Source organism: Vicugna pacos, chromosome 8, assembly GCF_048564905.1.
Source record: "Vicugna pacos chromosome 8, VicPac4, whole genome shotgun sequence".
NCBI lineage: Eukaryota > Metazoa > Chordata > Mammalia > Artiodactyla > Camelidae > Vicugna > Vicugna pacos.
In genome coordinates this window covers 3,091,089-3,112,539 of record NC_132994.1, presented here as the reverse complement: position 1 = coordinate 3,112,539, position 21,451 = coordinate 3,091,089, and the positions used below count along the sequence as shown (strand labels likewise).

The 21,451-nt window shown below is 33.3% G+C and overlaps 1 protein-coding gene across 10 annotated transcripts in view; it reads left to right on the top strand.

Moving 5' to 3' along the window:
• Positions 1-21,451, top strand: part of FAM135A (family with sequence similarity 135 member A) — a 126,169-nt gene that overhangs the window by 16,974 nt on the left and 87,744 nt on the right. For all 10 annotated transcript variants that reach the window (XM_031676044.2, XM_072965481.1, XM_072965480.1 and 7 more), the window contains one exon: positions 12,049-12,128. In XM_031676044.2, the coding sequence (XP_031531904.1) occupies positions 12,049-12,128 (80 nt within the window). The remainder of the gene's footprint in view (positions 1-12,048; positions 12,129-21,451) is intronic.

Here is a 21,451-nt window from a genome sequence, read left to right as displayed (position 1 = left end):
CGAATTTACATGATGTCTAGAATTGCTTTGAAGTAGCAAAGAAAAAATTACAGATGAATGGAATATGGCAAAGCCTTTTTAATTGATAAAAATGGGCAGTGGGTTATGGGTTCACTGTGCTACTTTTTGCAAATTTGGGATTTTTAATAAGAAATTTAAAAGACAATGCCGATGTTTTAAATACAGTGACTTGGTCAATGTTAGTACTCCTGAGATAGGTGATGAGGTTGAAGGGGCTCATAGTGTAGGGCTCATGACTGGTTCATTTTGACGTTGTTGAGTTTGAGGTAAGATATTGAAGTGGGCATAATTCAAGAATGGTTGGAGTTTGGAACTAGAGATAAGGGCTAAGTGAACTATTGTCCCATTTTATTGGCAGCTGTCATAAACATAGCATGCGTAATTGCCACTTCCATTAATTTTTTATTATCCTACAATCTGGTTTCCACATCCATTGAGGACTTTTGAAGAATATTGTTATGTTACTACTGATCTTTCAAAAATCTAATAATTAGAGGCTCATTATTTTTAGTTCTATTGCTTGACTTGTTTATTTGTAAAAATATTTTCAAGGACATAATTTATTCTTTATTCTGATTTATCAGTTCCTACCCTTTAAATCTTTTCTTTATGTTTCTTATTGGGTCCTTACTTTGCCATTTAAGCCAGTTAACTAAGAGCTTGTGTTTGCCTGTTATGTTGAATACCTGTCAGCTTAGATAGATAAACAGATAAATCCACTTACCTACATTTATATTTAAATATTAGGAAATAAATATCTTTTCCAACTTTTTTTTTTCTGGTATAGGGAGTGACTGCTTAGGAGACTGAGATGAGAAACAAAAATTCGAGTAACTAAATACAGGCATGCCTTTGGAGATACTGCAGGTTCTGTTCCAGACCTCTGCAATAAAGTGAATACCCCAATAGAGTCACATGAAGTTTTTCATTGCTCAGTGCATATAAAAGTTATATTTAGTAGTCTGTTAAGTGTGCAGTAGCATTATGTCTAAAAACACAAGATACTTAACTTAATTAAAAATATTTTGATGCTTAAAAAATGCTGATCATCATCTGAGCTTTCAGTGAAGTATAATTTTTTTTGCAATAGTAACATCAAAGATCACTGATCACAGATCACTGTAACAAATATAACAATAATGAAAACATTTGAAATATTGCAGAAATTACCAAAATGTAACACAGAGACACAAAGTGAGCAAATGCTATTGGGAAAATGGCACTGATAGACTTGCTCAGCACAGGGTTGCCACAAACTTTGTTTGCAAAAAAATACATTATCTGGGGGGTGCAGTAGAATGAAGTGAAATAAAACGAGATATGTCTGCAGTCATGTGCAGTGTTTTACTTCGATGTTTAAAAAATAACATCAATAGATGTATTACTGAATAACACTAGAATAATAAGAATTAACTGGAAATGGAATATGAGGAAACATTTCTTGTGTGTTAAACAGTGGTCCTTTTCCAGCTCTTCCAGACATTTGGAGTGTTCAGTTTTGCCACCACTGTTGTTACATGATAAAGAACTGATTTGACAGAGCCTAAACTTTTCGCAGGTACAGAAGAGAGAGAACATGTTACATCTGAGTAGATTTGTTCTTACTATAATTATACTGTTTTTCCTTAATGGTAAACAAAAGCCCAGATACTAACAATCTAAAGAAAAACTAGTTTTATTTTCATTTTTATCTATTTATCTTTTTCTAATGTGGTGATTTGTATACTCTGAAAATAAAATCAAGACCCTAAAGCATTGATCATAAATTTGATATTCTTAAATGGTGTGTGGTTGTATGTCTTATAAATGAGCCATATAAGAACTTAATATAACTTACATTGTGTGTTTTATTATATTAGAAGTACATGATTGCAAGATGGTGAACTTTTCAGAAGACTATTCAAAATTCTTTTGTCAGGAGGGCTCCAAAGGGGGAGGAAATAATTGCCTTTTAAATATATAGGGGAAAAAGGCTATTTAAACACCTGTTCTCAACTGCATAAAGGATAAGAGAATGGGATTACACTGAAGCTGTGGCAATTTCAGTTAGGTATTAAACTGGAGGGGAAATTTCTTCTCTTTGGAGACCATTGCAAAATTATTAGAACATCTTTTTCTGAAATTCTTTAGGATATTGCTATTCAGAGTACTTCATCTGTATGTAGTTTGTTACTAATTCAAGAAGAGGTGAGGCACTTTTGCCAGAATGTAAAGTAATGCACTGCTTTCTTCAGTGAGAAAGTCTTGCTATGAAAAAAGAAAAAAGCTAGTTAAAATAATGTGCTCTGAAATAGACTTGATTTGCTTCCTTTTACTGGAGATCTGTAACATCACACAGAGATAGACCGGTGTGTGCACCACAGTCTAAGGAATGCAGCTTTAGAATATTAGTGAATGGCTTCTAGAATGGGGTTGAGTTTAATTCATTTCAGAAGGAAATAAATGGAATAGGGTTAGGTGTTTCCAAATATTTAGAAAATATGGGAACTTTGACAAAGTGTTATATGTTTTAATATTCTTTAGTAAAAAAGTACGTGAAATGTTATCACAGTTTGATTTGTTTCCAGATATGTTTGGGGCAGTCAGTAATCCAGCATATTGCTGATGATAAAACGGGTAATAATGGGAATGTTGCGAGAATGGAAGTTGAAACAATGATGATAGTAATACTTTGTTCTTTTTCATTTTATTTCATGTGTACGTTACCATAATACAGTTTAATTAAACATACCTGTAGCTGCAACTGCTTTTCCTAGTCATGTACTAGCACTATTTCCTTGTCATGAGATACACTGCTGCAAGTTGAATAATATATTGTGATTTGGAAATAAAGAAAAGCAAGGATACGGATTGAGAAATTGTTTTCTTAAATTTCAGTAACATCACAAAACTGTGGGGCTTAAATCCTCTTGGGAAAGGCCTGTAGCACCCTAGAAACTGGGGTCATACAACAGTTTTTAAAAGCTCTGAACAAAATAATCTTAAATCCCTTCTGTTTATGATTCTGAGGTTCTTACCCTCATGGGAAGTTTATAGTTTGATTAAAAATGACTATCAGCCGGGATAAATCAGGAGTTTGGGATTTGCAGATACTAACTACTGTATATAAAATAGATAAACATAAACAGCAAGGTCCTACTGTATAGCGCAGAGAACTATATTCAGTACCTTGTAGTAACCTATAATGGAAAAGAATAGGAAAAGGAATGTGTGTATGTGTATATCTATATATAGATATAGATAAATCTGAATCACTATGCTGTACAACAGAAATTAACACAACATTGTAAACTGACTATACTTCAATTAAAAAAGAGTCAGAAAACTTCATGCTGAAATTTTAGATTGTTGACATTGATTACAACCTTGGAAAACCTGATCCCTTGTCTATCATGTCATGTATATGTTGTATAAAGTTCATAAGTTGAGGACTTCTGATTAAGTGATGCTGACTGGCACAGAAAAAACCACTGCAACTTTTCTTTAAGGCTTTCAAAACTGTCTAAAATTGTCTGTTTCTTCAGTAATGTATAAGAACTGAGGATGCTCTCTAAGAAGTTCATCAGTTTCTCAGCCACTCTCTGTAGTCAGAAGAGTTAGTTTTCTCACAACAATTTACATCAATTGTTAGACCACAAAGATTTCTCTCATTGTTGTGCCCAACCTCATTTTTTTTAATCAATGCCATGGTCTTGGTCTGCAATTTGTGACCTGTGTGAGAAAGGGTGTCTGCGTCCTTTGAAGGTCACGATGATGGAGTATAACATTCCGTGGTGGTGCGGATGGTCATGGGAATCCCAACAATTAGCCAGTACTGGCCTTGAACACACTTATCGAAGGTTTGAAGTATAAGTAAAAAGAAGATTATCATATTGGGAACTGTGAAAAATTGGGAACTATAGAAAACAGAAAAAATAGTTTAATACTAATGTTGTTGATTAAGGAGAAGAAAATCTTTCCAGTAAAGGAAAATTGTTATTATAGAAGTGTCTATGTGAAATTAAAGCATAAATGACATGACTTAAATGTGGTGCAAACACCAGTGGAAAGAGAAACATGAAACTTACGAATTTGTGTACTTGTTAACAAAGTATACAATAATATTTTTCCACATTATGCAAATACGTAGCTTGTGGAACAGTTTGCATAAGGATGAATTTACTAATGGGTCAGATAATTCACCCAGACACTATCTGCATGCGTTTTATTAGAGTTCCACCTATAAGTAAGATGTTCTCAAAGAGGTAACCAGTAAATTCAGCTAAATAATAAACAATAAGAATAAATATTTCCTGATTTTCATGAAGGCTTTTTGAGACAGTAAATAAGCTCATTGTTTTCTTGACAAAATTAAAGAATGGATTTTAAAAGTTAACATATTGGGGTAAAAAGTTTGTATTTCAAAAATTAAAGAATTCTCTAAGTATCCAGTTTTAAAAAATTTTACCTGAAAGGAAATAAGAATCTACTGTCAAACTTTTTTCTTAAAATTGCTTACTATCCTACAGTAATGCAACAGCATCTTCAGAGCTTTGCATGAAAGATGTAGTGACCCAAGTAGTCCGTGTTTTGTAACAGTAGGAAGAGATTGTAAGAAAACAGAGTTTCAGAAAATACACTCTTTATTTATTCTTTTTGAGTAAATTATTTGTGATATGTTCTTGAACAACAGGAGAGGAGCAAGAATTCAGAACTCAAAATTAAGGAAGTTGTAACAGAAGATTGACTTTGAAACTTATTTAAATTATAGCAATAAGTCATATTTACAGAATTAAATCTTAGAGTTTTTTAAACTGTGTCCGTTTCAAACAGATTAGTGAGTTGATTTATTTCTCCAGATTTTTAAATAAAATAAAGAAAAGGAAGATAATGGTGGAGGAAATATTTGTTAAGTTCCACATCTTATACAAATAAAAAGCAAAATTTTAAAAAAGTGTCTTTTTATAAATACTTACACCTGTATACTAATGTTTTTGAAAAACATATTTGCTTTCAAATGGAATTAAAGTTTATATGTGGTTATTGCGAAAAACACAGCATAGCAAATGAAAGAATGGAGAAAGTAAGGAACATCAAAAACAATAGAGAATAAAATGACAAGTACAAACATTTAAAATTACTGGACCATAAAACTCAAGTAGTTTTGAGTTTTCCTATTTAAAGGCAAACTTTCAGTTTTTAAATCCAATAATTTTCTGTTTATAACAGGCATATCCCATGTTTTGAGAGCAGATGCCTACATTGAAAATAATTATTTTGTGAATTGAACCTTTTATCTTTATGAAAAGACCTTCTTTATATGCTAATCATGCTCTTTAAACTCTGTTTTGTCTAATACTAATTTTGTGACATCGGCTTTTTTTGGTTAACATTTGAAAATTTACCTTTTACTATTCTTTTATTTGCAGCCTTTCTCTGTCTTTGTATTTTAGATTTCTCTGTTGTAAACAGAATATGATGGGATTTATCTTTTTCATACTCTAGAGCACCCTGTCTTTTAACAGGAGTATTTAGTCTATTTATATTTAATGTAATTGCTGATATATTTGTGCTTACATCCATTATTTTATATTTTGTACATTTTGTGCACCCTTTTCTTTTTTCTCCCTTGCATCTCTTCCCCCCACCATGTTCTGATTTCTACCAAGATCTTCAAGTTTATTCTTTGAGAAGGAATTTTCCTTTTCTTGTGTCTGGCCCTTAGGGAAAAACCCATCTAGGACTACTTTTTGTTTTTTTAAGGAAAAGTTTAAAACATATGAAAGTATAGTAAATACACATGTACCTATCATTTAGCCAACAATTATCAGAGTTTTTCCTTTCCTATTTTACCTCTCACCACCCCACTCCCCGCAATCTTTCTTCACTGTCTCTAATACAAGAAGACTTTTGCTTTTAAACATATCTGCAAAACCATTATGGCCATTAAAGAAAATTTTAAAATAATTTCTTGGCTACCAGTAATAGCTAGTGTTCTCATTTCTTCAATCATCTTATAAACGTGTCCTTATAATTTATTTATTTGAATCAGTATCCCCCCAAAGTTTACAGGTTGTGTTTGAGTATTACGTCTCTTAGATTTTTTAAAAATTTATCTGGTTTGATCCACAGGCTTGATTAAATTTTGATAGAGTTTTGGAGAAGAATCCTTCATAGGTGATGCTGTGTCCTTCCTGTTGCATTATATTTGGGGACATAAAATGTCTGTCTCTTTTGATAGATTGACTCAGGTAATTTCAACCTGATATATCCACTATAAAGTTCCCCATCACTTGATTGATGGTGCCTATTGGTAATTTTTATCCAGAGTCATTATTTTATTTTACTAGGGCTTACAAAGTGGTGACATTCTAATTCTATTATTCCTTCTGCATATATTTATTAGCTATAATTCTCTGAAGAAGAATTTTGCCTCATTAACTAGTTACTCTGAAATACAGTTTGTACAGAAAAGACATGGCAGATGTTTTATTCTTTCTCCTCATTTATTGGTTTTCAGAATTTTGTGTTGTTGCCCTAGCACCTGTCAAATATAGTAAGTTTCTATTTAGTGCAGGCATATCTTGGAGATACTGTGAGTTCAGCTACAGACCATCGCAATAAAGTGAATATCACAATAAACAAGTTCAAGGGAAGTTTTTGGTTTCCCAGAGCATGTATAAGTTATGTTTATACTATACTGCAGTCTATTAAATGTGCAGTAGAATTGTGTCAAAAAAACAATGTACCTGAATTAAAAACTGCTTTATTGCTAAAAACTGCTAACCAATGATCCTTCAGTGAGTTGTAATCTTTTGGCTGATGGAGAGTCTTGCCTCCTTGTTGATGCCTGCTGACTGATCGGGATGATGGTTGCTGAAGGTTGGGGTGGTACTATGACAAAATGAGACATTGAAGTTTGTCTCATTGATTGATTCTTCCTTTCATGAACCATTTCTCTGTAGCATGCCCTGCTGTTCAATAGTGTTTTGTACACAGTAGAACTTCTTTCAAAATTGGAGTCAATCCTCTCAAACCCTGCTGCTGCTTTGCAAACTAAGTTTAATATTCTAAATCCTTTGTTGTCATTTCAATAATCTTCACAGCATCATCACCAGGAGTAGATTCCATCTCAAGAAGCCACTTTCTTTGCTCATCCATAAGAAGCAACTTCTCATCCATTAAAGTCTTATCATGAAGTTACAGCAATTCAGTCCCATCTTCAGGCTCCACTCTAATCCTAATTCTTTCGCTGTTTCCACCACATCTTCAGTTACTTCCTCCACTGAAGTCTTGAACCCTCCAAGTCACCCATGAGAGTTGGAATCAACCTCTTCTGAACTCCTTTTAATGCTGATGTTTGGACTTCTTTCCATGAATCATGAATGTTTTTAATGATTTCTTGAATGGTGAATCCTTTCCAGAAGGTTTTCTTTTGACTTTGCGCAGGTCCATCAGAAGAATCACCATCTATAGTGAAGCTATATTCTTATGACATGTGTTTCTTAAGTAGGACTTGAAAGTGGACATTGCTCCTTGATCTGTGTGCTGCAGAATGGATGTTGTGGTGGCAGGCACAACATTGATCTTGTCCATCTCCTTAGAGTTCCTGGGTGACAATGAGCAGTATTTTGAAAGAAATTCTTTTGCTGAGCAGTAGATCTCAGCAGTGGGGCTTAAAATAATTCAGTAAACCATGTTGTGAATAGATATGTGTCATCTAGGCTTTGTTCCATTTGTAAAGCATAGACAGTAGATTTGGCATCATTCTTAAGGGCCCTAGGATTTTCCTAATGGTAGAGTTAGGGCCTGTCTGTGGATTAGATTTTGGCTTAAGGGAATGTTGTGGCTGATTTGATCTTCTATCCAGACCACTAAAACTTTCTCCGTATTAGCAATAAGGCTATTTCTCTTTCTTATCATTTGTGTGATCCCTGGAGTACTACTTTTAATTTCAAAAACTTTTCCTTTGCATTCACAACTTGGCTAATTGTTTGGCAGAAGAAGCTAAGTTTTCTGCCTGTTGACTTTCAACATGCCTTCCTCACTAAGCTTAATCATTTCTAGCTTTTCACTTCAAGTAAGAAATAACCAGCTCTTCCTTTCACTTGAACACTTTGGAGCATCATTAATTGACCTAATTTCAATATTGTGTCTCAGGGAATAGGGAGATCCAAGAAGAGGAAGAGAGATTGGGTGAGCAATTGGTTGGTGGATCAATCAGAACACAAAGTTTATTAATTTCAGCCCTCTTATCTGAGTGGTTTGTGGTGCCCCAGAACAATAGTGCTGGCAAAGATCGCTGATCACAGATCACCATAACAAATACAATAGTGATGAAAAAGCTTGAGATACTGTGAGAATTACCAAAATGTGACACTGAGGCACGAAGTGAGCAAATACTGAAAAAATGGCACCAATGGACTTGCTTGATACAGGGTTGCTATAAACCTTCAATTTGTAGAAAACATCTCATAATAAAGTGCGGCAAAGTGAGTTATGCCTGTGCCAATGTGAACTCATGGATTTTTAACATATTTGATGATAATATTGCATCGTTACTCTTTTCCACGTTCATGGGGAGCCCTTTGGGTTGATTGTTATGAACTTCTCTTGGGGTGATCCAGGCAGTGTTTGTTAGCTTCCTTGTTTTCTACCGTGACCCGCTGCTCTACACTCTGTCTGTTCCCTGCTTTAGATTTCAGTCAACTAAGGGGCTCTTAGTTCCTTTCGGTGGGAAATAGTGTTTAGGGATCATGATACATGGGTTAAAGTTACACATTTTTAATGAGTCATTGCTTCCAGGCCTTTTCAATTAATACAATTAGAAAATACATTTTTTTTGAGAAAAATGCATCATAAATTTTTACTCGTTTTCTATTCTCATTTTAAATTTGAAGGATTTTTACTTCTTTATTTCATATTTGTATCTCTTCACTTTCACTGAAAATCTTGGTTCCTAATAACATAATTACTTACTTTATTCATGTGTGTGCAGGTGTGTCTAAGATAATTTCAAAATGTTAGTAGCATCATCATCACCAAGTCTGTAAATGTTTAAAACCTCTTTGTGGTTCCCTTCTATTGTTAGGATAATCCTATGAGGAATAGGCCCTTAAAGTACTGTGTTTGAAAGATCACTTGAAGGAATTCTCTGTGAAATTGCAGTTAAGTAGACACACATTAAATTCAGTTGTTTTCGGGTGGTTTAGAGATTTTTTTAAAATTTAATTTATTTTGTTACTATATAAAAAGTTTATGGTTCCAAAATCAGAACTCTGAAGTAGAGTATATTGAAAGAGAACCTAGTTTTCATCACTGTCCCTTCTCTTGAGCCACCTCACCCCCCCGTCTTGTGGGTAGCCATTTTATTTTTTATTAGTTTTGTGTATGTCTTTCCTTTTTATTAATTTTTTAAAAGGCAAAAATATATATAGTCATATGTTTTCTTCCTATACAAAGGTAGCATAGTATACATATTCTACACTTGCTTTTATTGGTTTAAATGTAAATTCGAGGTCACTCTTTTGCAGTATATAGAGATATCTTACAGTTATAACAGCGTGGTTCCATGCATTATATAGTTGTACCATAGTTTATTCAGCCAATCCCTTATTGGTGGACATTTGGCATTTTGTTTCAATTTTTCCTTTTGTAACTAAAGCTGCAATGAATAGCCTTATGCTACCTCGTTTAATGTTTTTGCTACAGTGTCTTAAATAGTCTTATAAGTGGGATGCCAGGTCAAAGAGTAAATATACATGTGTTTTTGCTCTTTACTGCCAAGTCCCCCTCCACGTGGGGTTGCATCATTTTACATTCTCACCAGCTGTACAGGATTCCTTTTTGCCCATAGCATCACCCATAGAGGATTTGGTCAAACTGTTGAATTTCTGTCAATGTGGTGAGTGAGAAAGGATATGTCATTATAGTCTTAATTTGTAGTTTTTTAATTATAAGTAAGGTTGAACATGTTTTTCATCTATTGAAGAGAATTTGCATTTTTTTTGGTGACCTGTTAATTAGCATCTTTATTTTCATTTTTTAAATTTAAGTGGTCTTTTTCTTCTCAGTTTTTAGCTGCTTTTTATACACTAGGAATATAAACCAGGCTTTTAAAACCAAAGTAAAGTTTGTCAGAATTGGTCAGCAGGTACCCTCAGGACAAAGCAGCTTCACTGCATTGCCTCCCTGACTATGATTTGGTTTGGTAATTCCACACTTATTTTGTCAGCTCTTCAGTTATTTTATAAAGTTGTATTTTTATACTTTCTTTGGCAGTTTTAGTTGTTGTTTTAGCAAGAAGTTATTTCTGAATAACCTACCCCACCACATCTCTTAGAAATGAAATATTTTATCCTTTCTTTTGCAATTGTATCTCTCATTTGATATTTGATTTTTAAAATGTTAACATGCACGCTTGAAAATTTTGTTCATTTTTGAAGATTTATACCTTTAAAGTAACATTAATTTTAATTTAAAAAATGTATTTACAGTAATAATAGACTGCTTTTATAAATGAAAAGTGAACATTGTTTAAAATAGTGTATGTATTTCTTCCAGTGGTTTGTTTTCCCTGTATCTCTAGTACTCAGCCCAGGGGCTGACACATAGGTGGGTCCTCAGTACGTAATGAATTAAGGGTTTGTGTGTGTGTATAAATGTGTATGTGTACATACATATTTAAATTCAGGGAATTTTAAAGTAAGATACTCTTAACAGTGTACAGTATATGTAGAGTTTTGTTTAAATGTCTCTGAATTTTTGTGTGCAAATCATTACATTAGGGCTGTGGGTATACACTTATAAACAAGACACAGTTCTTGTGCTTAAGAAGTTTAAAATGGAGTGTCTTATCAGTTGTTTATTCTTAAGCTCTTACTGCATACCTGAATATTTTAAAATAGCAATATTTTAGTCTTTAATTAAAATAGAAACTTTGCCCTCCTTTGGTTCCAAGGCTCCTGCTGTTTCCACCCTGATTTTTGCTCTTAGTCATCTCGTGTTTCTAAGGTGACCTCATCTTAATCTCAACTCAGCATCTGTCTCTGTGGGGTTTTGCCATGTCCCTTTGAGGCCAGTTGTGTTTTCAAAGGCCCTAAGTTTAACTGACTACCCTTTCATTCACTCTTCTTTAATTCTGTCTTTGTCATCTGACCCTATGTTCCCTCCAAGCCCACACCTTCCTAGAAATAATAGTAATAAATATATTTATGTGTTTTACTCTTTGTGTTATTTACAAACTTAAGTTAAACTACCATCTATGAAATTATTAAAGAAAAATAAATGTTAAATATTCAACTCCCCAGTGTACATCTAAACTCATCCCTGATTTATAATCTTGATTCAGCTTATCATAACCCTCTGTGTGTGCGTGCAGAGAGCGTGTTTTAACATCATTACAAGTTTGAGTACGTAATGAAGGATGTATATATACCTGCATATGTAATGCTTTTACCTCATCGTTTTTTTCTATTTGAACTGTTACTATTAATGACTGGTAGATTTTAATATATTTTAACTTGTGGAATAAGCAAGTGCATAAGCAAATAGCTCTGACCTTGAAAAAGTACTGAATTCTTTAAACAAATACATATCTTTATTTTATCATTTATCGTAGGAAACCAATTTTTAAAAAGCATTTATCATTAGTCCTGTGTTTTCTCAAAATTGTGCTTAAGAATAATTTATCTTTGGTATCTTTAAAAGAAAAAAATCAATAAACCAAATTAAGCAGTGAAACTCTTAGATGCCATAGTAACTCCTGTGGTTGCTATGACATTCTCTCATTTATAGTAAGAAATACCGTATCTGTTTCATCTCTTTCTCTCATTCGTCTTATTCATGGCTCTTTTCCCTTTGGATTTTATGTCATGCTAATATTTCATCTGTGCATCTGATACATGTTTTCCACCAGTAGTAAATATTAGGGGGGTTATATAAGCAGACCAACTTTATTATTTTAATATGTGTAGATATATAAAAATTGAGGCATTGCATGTTTTTAAAATATATTTTTAAGTGACTTCTTTGTCTCTTTTGCTGTAGTTTTTACCAGATTCGTGCATCTATGAAAATTCCACCAAGAGTTCCTCACAGAGTAGAAGCTAGTTTGTTACATGCAACAGGTAAGCCAAGGAATATTTTCAACTTTTAAAAAAAGATCTGAAACAATATTATAATGGCCAGTAATGACTTTTCATAGCCATTTTAATTTTTTAATTACAAATGTAAGATGCCAAAGAGCATCACTACAATGCTTCTTATAAGAAATATATTTGAGGCTTCAGTAAAAAGTACAGAATGAATGAATTATGGACACATAGTTTGATACATGATCACAAAGGTGTTTTATGATAAAGTTTTATAGTGTGCATCTTGAGAATATTTTTTCGATCACTTTTTTTTTCTATTTAACTACTCTAATTAGAAAACAAAGAGCCAGAAGGTATAAAATAGATGTGTTATAGCAGCTTTTTTTATGTACTCTTATTCTAAGGAGAGACATGAGCATTAAAGTGTTTGAGCCAAAATGTTGGCCCTGACATAATCACTGGGCGTTCTTGCAGCTTCCCTGATACAGTATACTCTGTTCTATTTTGTGCAGTTAGAAAATGAAATGGTTAAAGAAACATGCTAGAGAGTTATCATATATTTCTAACATGAATTATGGTTTTCAAAGCATCGTAAGATAGTAACATACACCTAACATTAAAGCTATGTTGAACATAATTCAGTTCATTTTTGAAATTTAAAAATATATTCTGAGAATTTGAAGTGTTAAAGATTATCTTCCTTAGCATGCTATGGATACTAAAATGCTGGTTAATGTTCCGTTTTAATGATTTGTACATAATGGAGAGTTTTCTTTCTCCAAAGACTGTCAAACTGCTCAGGGGGGCCTATTGCTTACAACCAAAAACATGTACATTCTTTCTTTGAAAAAGGAAAAATAAGTTTTCCTTTTGGCCTGATGTACATGATAAAGTACGTATTTATTGTCAGTAGGCCTGTTGTAAGTCTACTTTCTAGGAAACACAAAGGTTAAAATAATTAATATTACAAGAAAGATGGTTACTCCCATTTTGAACTTAATCTATTGTACTAACTGTCTGACTCTACTGTGTCTCCTGAAGTTGCCAGTTGAAAAAAGTAGAAAGACTTTTTTCCCTGGACTTCCTTTTTATTTATATATTTTTTTTCAGCTTTATTGAACGATAATTGACAAATAAATTATATATATTTAAGTGTACAGTGTGCTTTGTCATATATATATACAACATACAACACGTATACGTATGTGCTTTGTTACACACGTGCAGTGTGAAATAATTGCCGTGGTCAGGATTCATTAGCGCAGCCATCACCTCACATAGTTCGTGTGTGTGAGGGTGGGAGGTAAAGAAAGCTTAAGATTTATTTTTATCAAATTTCGGGTATATAATACTTTATTACTAGCTATAGTCATCGTGCTGTGCATTAGATCCTCAGAACTTATTTTTCTTGTAATGAAAAGTTTGTACCCTTTGACTTACATCTCCTCATTTCTCCCGCCCTGCCAGCCCCGGGCATCTACCATTCTACTGTCTTATTTCTGCAAAATTTACTTTTCTGTTTTGTTTTGTTTCCACATGTAAGTGATACCATCCAGTGTTTGTCTTTCTCTAACTTGTTTCACTTATGATGATACTCCATTTTCTATACATACATCGCATTTTCTTTATCCATTCACACACTGACAGACACTTGGGTTATTAATGTGTCTGGGCTATTGTGAATAACGCTTCATTGAATAGCTGCGCCAATTTACATGCCCACCAACAGTGCACAAGGGTTCCCTTTTCTCCACATCTTCACCAACTTTTTGATAATAGGCATTCTAACAGGTATGAAGTGATCTCTTTGTGATTTTGATTTACATTTCCCTCAAGATGAGTGATGTTGAGCACTGTTTCATGTACGTATTGGCCATTTGTATGTCTTCTTTGCAAAAATATCTGCTCAGTTTCTCTACCCATTTTTAAAATCAGATTATTTGTCTATTTACTATTGAGTTGTACAGGTCTTTATATATTTTGGATATTAACCTCTATCAGATATATGATTTGCAAATATTTTCTCCCATTTAATAGTTAGCTCTTTCTTTTGTTGATGTTGTCCTCTGCTATGCATAAGCTTTGAAGTTTGATGTAGTCCCTCTTGTTTATTTTTGCCTTTGTTCTGGTGTCAAATCCAAATTACCAGTGCAAAGATCAATGTCAAGGAGCTTTTCCCCTGTGTTTTCTCCTATGAGCTTTGTATTTTCAGGTCTTAAATTTAAGTCTAATCCATTTTAAGTTAATTTTTGTAAGTGACATAAAATAGGGTCCAGTTTCGTTCTTTTGCATGTAGAAATCCAGTTTTCCCAGGACCACTTATTGAAGAGACAGTCTCTTCCCCATTATGTGTTCTCGGTGTCTTGTGAGATATTAGTTGACCACATGTGTGTGGGCGGACTTCTGGGCTCTCATCTTTGCTCCATTGATATACGTGCATGCTTTTATGCCAACACTATTCTGTTTTGATTACTAAAGCCTTGCAACATAGTTTGAAATCAAGAAGTGTGATGTGTCCAGCTTTGTTCTTTTGTTATTAAGATTGCTCTGGCTATTCCAGTCTTTTGTGGTCTTGTACAAATTTTAGGGTAAGTTTTACTATTCTATAAAAAATGCCGTTGGAATTTTGATAGAGACTATATTGAATCTGTAGATTGTTTGGGGTCGTTAGTGTGGCCATTTATTAATTCTTCCATTCTAAGAAAACAGGTTATCTTTCTGTTTGTTTGAATCTTCAGTTTCTTTCCTCAGTGCCGTACAGTTTTCAGTGTATAGGTCTTTCATCTCCTTTGGTTAAATTTATTCCTAAGTATTTTATTGTTTTTGATGCCATTGTAAATGGGTTTTTTTTCTTTATTTCTCTTCCAAATAGTTCACTGTTAGTGTATAGAAGTGCAACTGATTTTTGTATGTTCATTTTGTGTCCTGTAACTTTACTAAATTCATTGATTAGTTCTAACAGCTTTTTGGTGGAGATTTTAGGGTTTTCTATGTGTAAGGTCATGTCATCTGTACACAGATCATTTTACTCCTTCCTTTCCTATTGGGATGCCTTTAATTTCTTTTTATTGCCCATTTGTTGTGGCTAGGACTTCCAGTACTATGTTGAACAGAAGTGTTAAGAGTGGGCATCCTTATTTTTCTTCTGACTTGAGAGGAAAGCTTTCAGCTTTTCACTACTAATGGTGATATTAGTTGTGAGTTGTAAATGTCCTGTTTTATGTTGAAGTACTTTCCTTCTGTGCCTAATTTACGGAGAGTTTTTATCAGGAAAATATGTTTGATTTTATCAAATTATTTTTCTGCATCTGTTAAGATGATTATATGATTTCTATCCTTCCTGTTGCCTTTCATTTATCTTCATTTTGCTAATGTGGTATATCACATTTGTTGAGTTGAGTATGTCAAACCATCCTTGCATCCCAGGGATACATTCAGTTTCATCATAGTGTGTGATCCTTTTAATGTGCTCTTGAATTTGGTTTGGTTTTGGTATTTTGTTGAGGATTTTTGCATCTATGTTCATCAGAGCTGTTGGCCTATAATTTTCTTTTCTTATAGTGTATTTGTCTGGCTTCTGTATCAGGGTAATTCTGGCCTTGTAAAATGAGTTTGGAAATATTTCTTCTTAATCAGTTTTTGAAAAGTTTGAGAAGAATTGGTATTAATTCTTCTTTAAATGTTGTGTATAATTCACCTTACACATCAATGATCTGGTTTACTAGTTTTGGAAAGGAAGTATCTTTTAAAAATAAATTGTTTATGGCAGACATCAGTCTTTTTTGGTATGTATTTTCATTATATATTTATTTTTTTTAATTCAAGTATAGTTGATTTACAGTGTTGTATACAAGTTTCAGGTGTACAGCAAAGTGTTTCAGTTATACATATATGCATATATTTATTCTTTTTTCAGATTCTTTTCTGAATCTGAATAATTTTCTAAATAATCATCGGTTATTTTAAATGTTGAATATAGTTCTCTGTACTATACAGTAGAATCTTCTTGTTTATCTGTTTTGTATTTAGTAGTGTATATTTGTTTATCCCAAATTCCTAATTTATCCCTCCCTCCCTTTCCCCTTTGGTAACCATAACTTTGTTTTCTATGTCTGTGAGCCTCTTTCTACTTTATAAATAAGTTCATTTGTATCATTTTTATAGATTCCACTTATAATGGATATCATATGATACTTGTCTTTCTCTGACTGACTTAATTCACTTAGTAGGATAATCTCTAGGTCTATCCATTTTTTGATTGGGTTGTTTGGGTGGGGTTTTTTGTTTGTTTTTTGTTACTGAGCTGTGTTTGTATATTTTGGAAATTAAGCCTTTGTCAGGTTGTCTTTTCATTTTGTCAGTGGCTTCCTTTGCTATGCAAAAGATTTTAAGGTTAATTAGGTCCCCTTTGTTTATTTTTGCTTTTGCTTCCATTACTCTAGGAGGTGGATCCAAAAGAGTAGTGCTGCAATTTATGTCAAAGAGTCCTCTGTCCATGTTTTCCTCTAGGAGTTTTATAGTATCTGGTCTTACATTTAGGTTTTTAATCCATTTTGAGTTTATTTTTGTACATGGTGTTAGAGAATGCTATGATTTCATTCTTTTACATGTAGCTGTTCAGTTTTCCCAGCACCACTTATTGAAGAGACTGTCTTTTCTCCACTGTATATTCTTGCCTCCTTTGTCATAGATTTATTGACAATAGGTATGTGGGTTTATTTCTGGACTTTCTATCCTTTCCATTGATCCATGTGTCTGGGTGCCAGTACCATACTGTTTTGATTACTATAGCTTTATAGTATAGTATGAAGTCAGGGAGCATGATTCCTCCAGCTCCATTCTTCTTTCTCAAGATTGTTCTGGCTATTCGGGGTCTTTTGTGTTTGCATAGAAATTTAAAAAATTTTTGTTCTAGTTCTGTGAAAAATAACACTGGTAATTTGATAGGGATTCCATTGAATCTGTAGATTGCCTTGAGGAGTATGGTGATTTTAACAATATTAATTCTTCAGTCTAAGAACACAGTATATCTTTCCATCTGTTTGTGTCATCTTCAGTTTCTTTCATTAGCATCTTACAGATTCAGAGTACATGTTTTTTTCCTCCTTAGGTATATTTATTCCTAGGTATTTTATTCTTTTTGATGCAGTAGTAAATGGGATTGTTTCCTTTATTTCTCTGATACTTTGTTGTTAATCTATAGAAATACAACAGATTTCTGTTTATTAATCTTTTATCCTGCAACTTAACACCGAATTCATTAATGAGCTCTAGTAGTTTTCTGGTGGTTCCTTTAGGAGTTTCTGTGTATAGTATCATGTCATCTGTAAACAGTGACAGTTTTACTTCTTCCTTTTCATTTTGGGTTCCTTTTATTTGTTTTTCTTCTCTGATTGCTGTGGTTAGAATTTCCAAAACTATGTTGAATAAAAATGGTGAGTGGCATCCTTGTCTTGTTCCTGATCTTAGAGGGAATGCTTTCAGCTTTGAGTGTGATGTTAGTTGTGGGTTTGTCATATATGGCCTTTATTATGTTGAGGTATGTTCTATCTATGCCCACTTTCTGGAGAGTTTTTATCATAAATGGATGTTGAACTTTATCAAAAGCTTTTTCTGCATTTATTGAGGTGAGTATATGGTTTAAATTCTTCAATTGGTTAATGTGGTGTATCACATTGATTGATTTGTGGATATTGAAAAAATCCCTGCATCCCAGGGATAAATGCCACTTGATCATGGTGTATGATCCTTTTAATGCATTGTTGGATTCAGTATTTTAGTGTTTTGTTGAGAATTTTTACATCTGTGTTCATCAGTGATATTGGCCTGTAATTTTCCTTTTTTGTGTGGTATGTTTATCTGATTTTGGTATCCTCATAGGAAGAGTTTGGAAGTGTCCCTTCCTCTGTAATTTTTTGGAATAGTTTGAGAAGGATAGGTATTAACTCTAAATGTTTGATAGAATTCACTGGTGAAGCCATCTGATCCTGGACTTTTGTTTTTGGGGGAGTTTTTATATTACTAATTTAATTTAAGTACTGGTAATTGGTCTGTTCGTATTTTCAATTTCTTCCTGGTTCAGTCTTGGGAAGTTTTACCTTTCTAGGAATTTGTCCATTTCTTCTAGATTGTCCATTTTATTGGCGTATAGTTGCTTGTGGTAGCCTCTTATCCTTTGTATTTCTGTGGTGTCAGTTGTAATGTCTTCTTTTTCATTTTTGATTTTATTGATTTGGACTCTCTCCCTTTTTTCTTGATGAGTCTGGCTAAAGGTTTATCAATTTTATTCTTTCAGAGAATCAGCTTTTAGTTTCATTAATCTTTTGTATTTTTTTTTAGTCTCTATTTCATTTATTTCTACTCTGATCTTTATGATTTCTTATTGTTCAGTAACTTTTAGTTTTGTTTGTTCTTCTTTCTCTAGGAGGTTGCTTTAGGAGTAAGGTTAAGTTGTTTATTTGAGATTTTTCTTGTTTCCTGAGGTAAGCTTGTGTCACTATAAACTTTCCTCTTAGAACTGCTTTTGCTACATCCCATAGGTTTTGGATGTCATGTTTTGATTTTCATTTGTCTCTAGGTATTTTTTAAAATTTTTATTTGATGTCATCAGTGATCAATTGGTTGTTTACTAGCATGTTGTTTAGCCTCCACGTGTTTGTATTTTTTTGCAGTTTTTTTCTTTTAGTTGATTTCTTGTCTCATAGTGTTGTGGTCAGAAAAAGATGCTTGATATGATTTTAATTTTCTTAAGTTTACAGAGGCTTTTTTTGTGTGTGTGGCCCAGCATGTGATCTGTCCTGGACAATGTTCCATGTGCACTTGAGAGGAATGTGTATTCTGCTGCTTTCCAATGGAATGCTCTATAAATATCGGTTAAGTCCATTTGGTCTAATGAGTCCTTTAAGGCCAGTGTTCCCTTATTGATTTTCTGTCTGATCTGTCCATTGATGTAAGTGGAGTGTTAAAGTCCCCCACTTTCTTCTTTATTATTGTGTTACTGTCAGTTTCTCCTTTTATGTCTGTTAATATTTGCCTTATATATTGAGGTGCTCCTAAGTTGGGTGTGTATTTATTTATAGTTGTTATATCTTCTTCTTGGATTGATCCTTTGATCATTATGTAGTATCCTTTTTTCGTCTCTTGTAACAGTCTATCTTAAAGTCGATTTTGTCTGATGTAATAAGTATTGTTAGTCCAGCTTTCTTTTGAATTTCATTTGCATGGAATACCTTTCTCCATCCCCTCACTTTCACTCTGTATGTGTGAGTCTCTTGTAGGCAGTATGTATACAGGTCTTCTTTTTGTATCCATTCAACCAGTTTATATCTTTTGGTTGGAGCATTTAGTCAGTTTACATTTAAGGTAATTATCGATATGTGTTTTCTTATTGTCATTTTGTTAATTGTTTTGGATTTGTTTTTGTAGGTCTTTTTTTCTCCTTTTCTTCTTTTGTTCTCTTCTCTTGTAATTTGATGATGGTCTTTAGTGTTATATTTGGATTCTTTTTCTTTTTCATGTGTATATCTATTGTAAATTTTTCATTTTCAGTTACCATGAAGTTTTTGCATAGCATGATTATTTTAGGTTGTTGATCTCTTAATTTCAAATGCATTTTAAATACCCAGCATTTGAACTCTTCTCCCCTCACAATTACTGGTTTTAATATTATATTTTACATCTAATTGTTTTGTGTAGCCCTTAACTGCTTATTGTGAATGCAGATGATTTTACTACTTTTGTCTTTTTAACTACCCTACTAGCTTTGTGTTTGGATGATTTCCTACCCTTAACTATATGTTTGCCTTTACCAGTGAGCTTTTTCATTTTGTAATTTTCTAGTTTCTAGTTGTGGCCTTTTCTTTTCCACCTTGAAAAGTTCCTTTAGCATCTGTTGTAAAGCTGGTTTGGTGGTGCTGAATTCTTTCAGCTTTTGAACTCTCCATCCAATCTGAAAGAGAGCCTTGCTGGGTAGTGTATCCTTACTGTAGGCTTTTCTGTTTCATTATTTTAAATACATCATGCCAGTCCCGTCTGGCCTGCAGAGTTTCTGCTGAAAAATCAGCGGACATCTTATGGGAGCTTTCTTGTATGTAACTTGTTGCTTTTCCCTTGCTGCTTTTATTATTCCCTCTTTATCTTTAATTTTTGTCATTTTGATTACGGTGTATCTTCTTGTGGTCCTCTTTGGGTTAATCTTGTTTGGGACTCTGCTTCCTGGACTTGGGTGACTGTTTCCTTTCCCAGATTAGGGAAATTTTCAGCTATTATCTCTTTGGATATTTTTCTCTGACTCTTTCTGTCTCTCTCCTCCTTCTGGGATGCCTATAATGCAAATATTAGTGTGCTTGCTGTCATGCAGAGGTCTCTTAAACTATCCTCATTTCTTTTCATTCTTTTTTTCTATTCAGTGACAGCAGACACCTGTCTTTAAAAGAGAAGACTGGGTTTGGAAAAGAACAGATTTTAGCTTGTAGTGAGAACATTTATTTATGTGTATATTTTTAATTTATGTCATACTTTCTTCTCACTTCTTTTTTAAATAACAAACTTTTATCTGTCATGTTTGAAATGTAGTCCCTAATATGACTACTCAAGATCTTTTTCATTATTTTTCTACTTTAAAATATCTTGTTTTTCTTGTTTATGGTACAGAAAGATATCTACAGACTTTTACAAATGAAGTGATCCTGAATGAATTATGAGACATGCTGCTTTTTCTGCCTGATAGCATCCCCAACATGATTGCCTTTTGTGTGTCTGTCGTATTTGCCAGCCTCTGAATCATCCTGTGAAACCTCTATGATTATGTAAATCTGGTATCTTCATTGTGTTTCTTGCCAGTGTGCCACAGAATAGCCTCATCATTTTAAATGTTTAAGTTCATACGAAAATTACAGAGAATAATTGTTGATGGAGTGTGGTGACTTATTAGGCTCACAGGTATAGTGTCCTCATGTCCGGGTGAATTTCCTCACCAGCAATCTGAAAAACAAAAAGCAAAGAAAGGAAGCCACTTTACTCCAGTCTTTAAGGTATTGATTCTTTTCTCTTTTCATCTCCTTCCTCCCCCAAAAGATTTGTTTCATTTTGAAACAGAATTTAAGATTTCCTGGAGTATGTATCTTTTTAATATTAGTAAATTGGTTAGGGAAAGGTATCTTTCCAAACGTTTTCTGCATCTAGAAATTACACCTGTGTATGACTGTTTTAATAAATGTGTAACAGTGATTTCTAGAGTCATTCTTGATAACTTAAGCATCTTTATCTAAGGTAATTTTCTTCATCCTCTATGTTAAGTCTGTTTTCACTTCTGTTCCTTAACAGTTCACTTTTTCTTCCAAGGGCTTGGATATTCT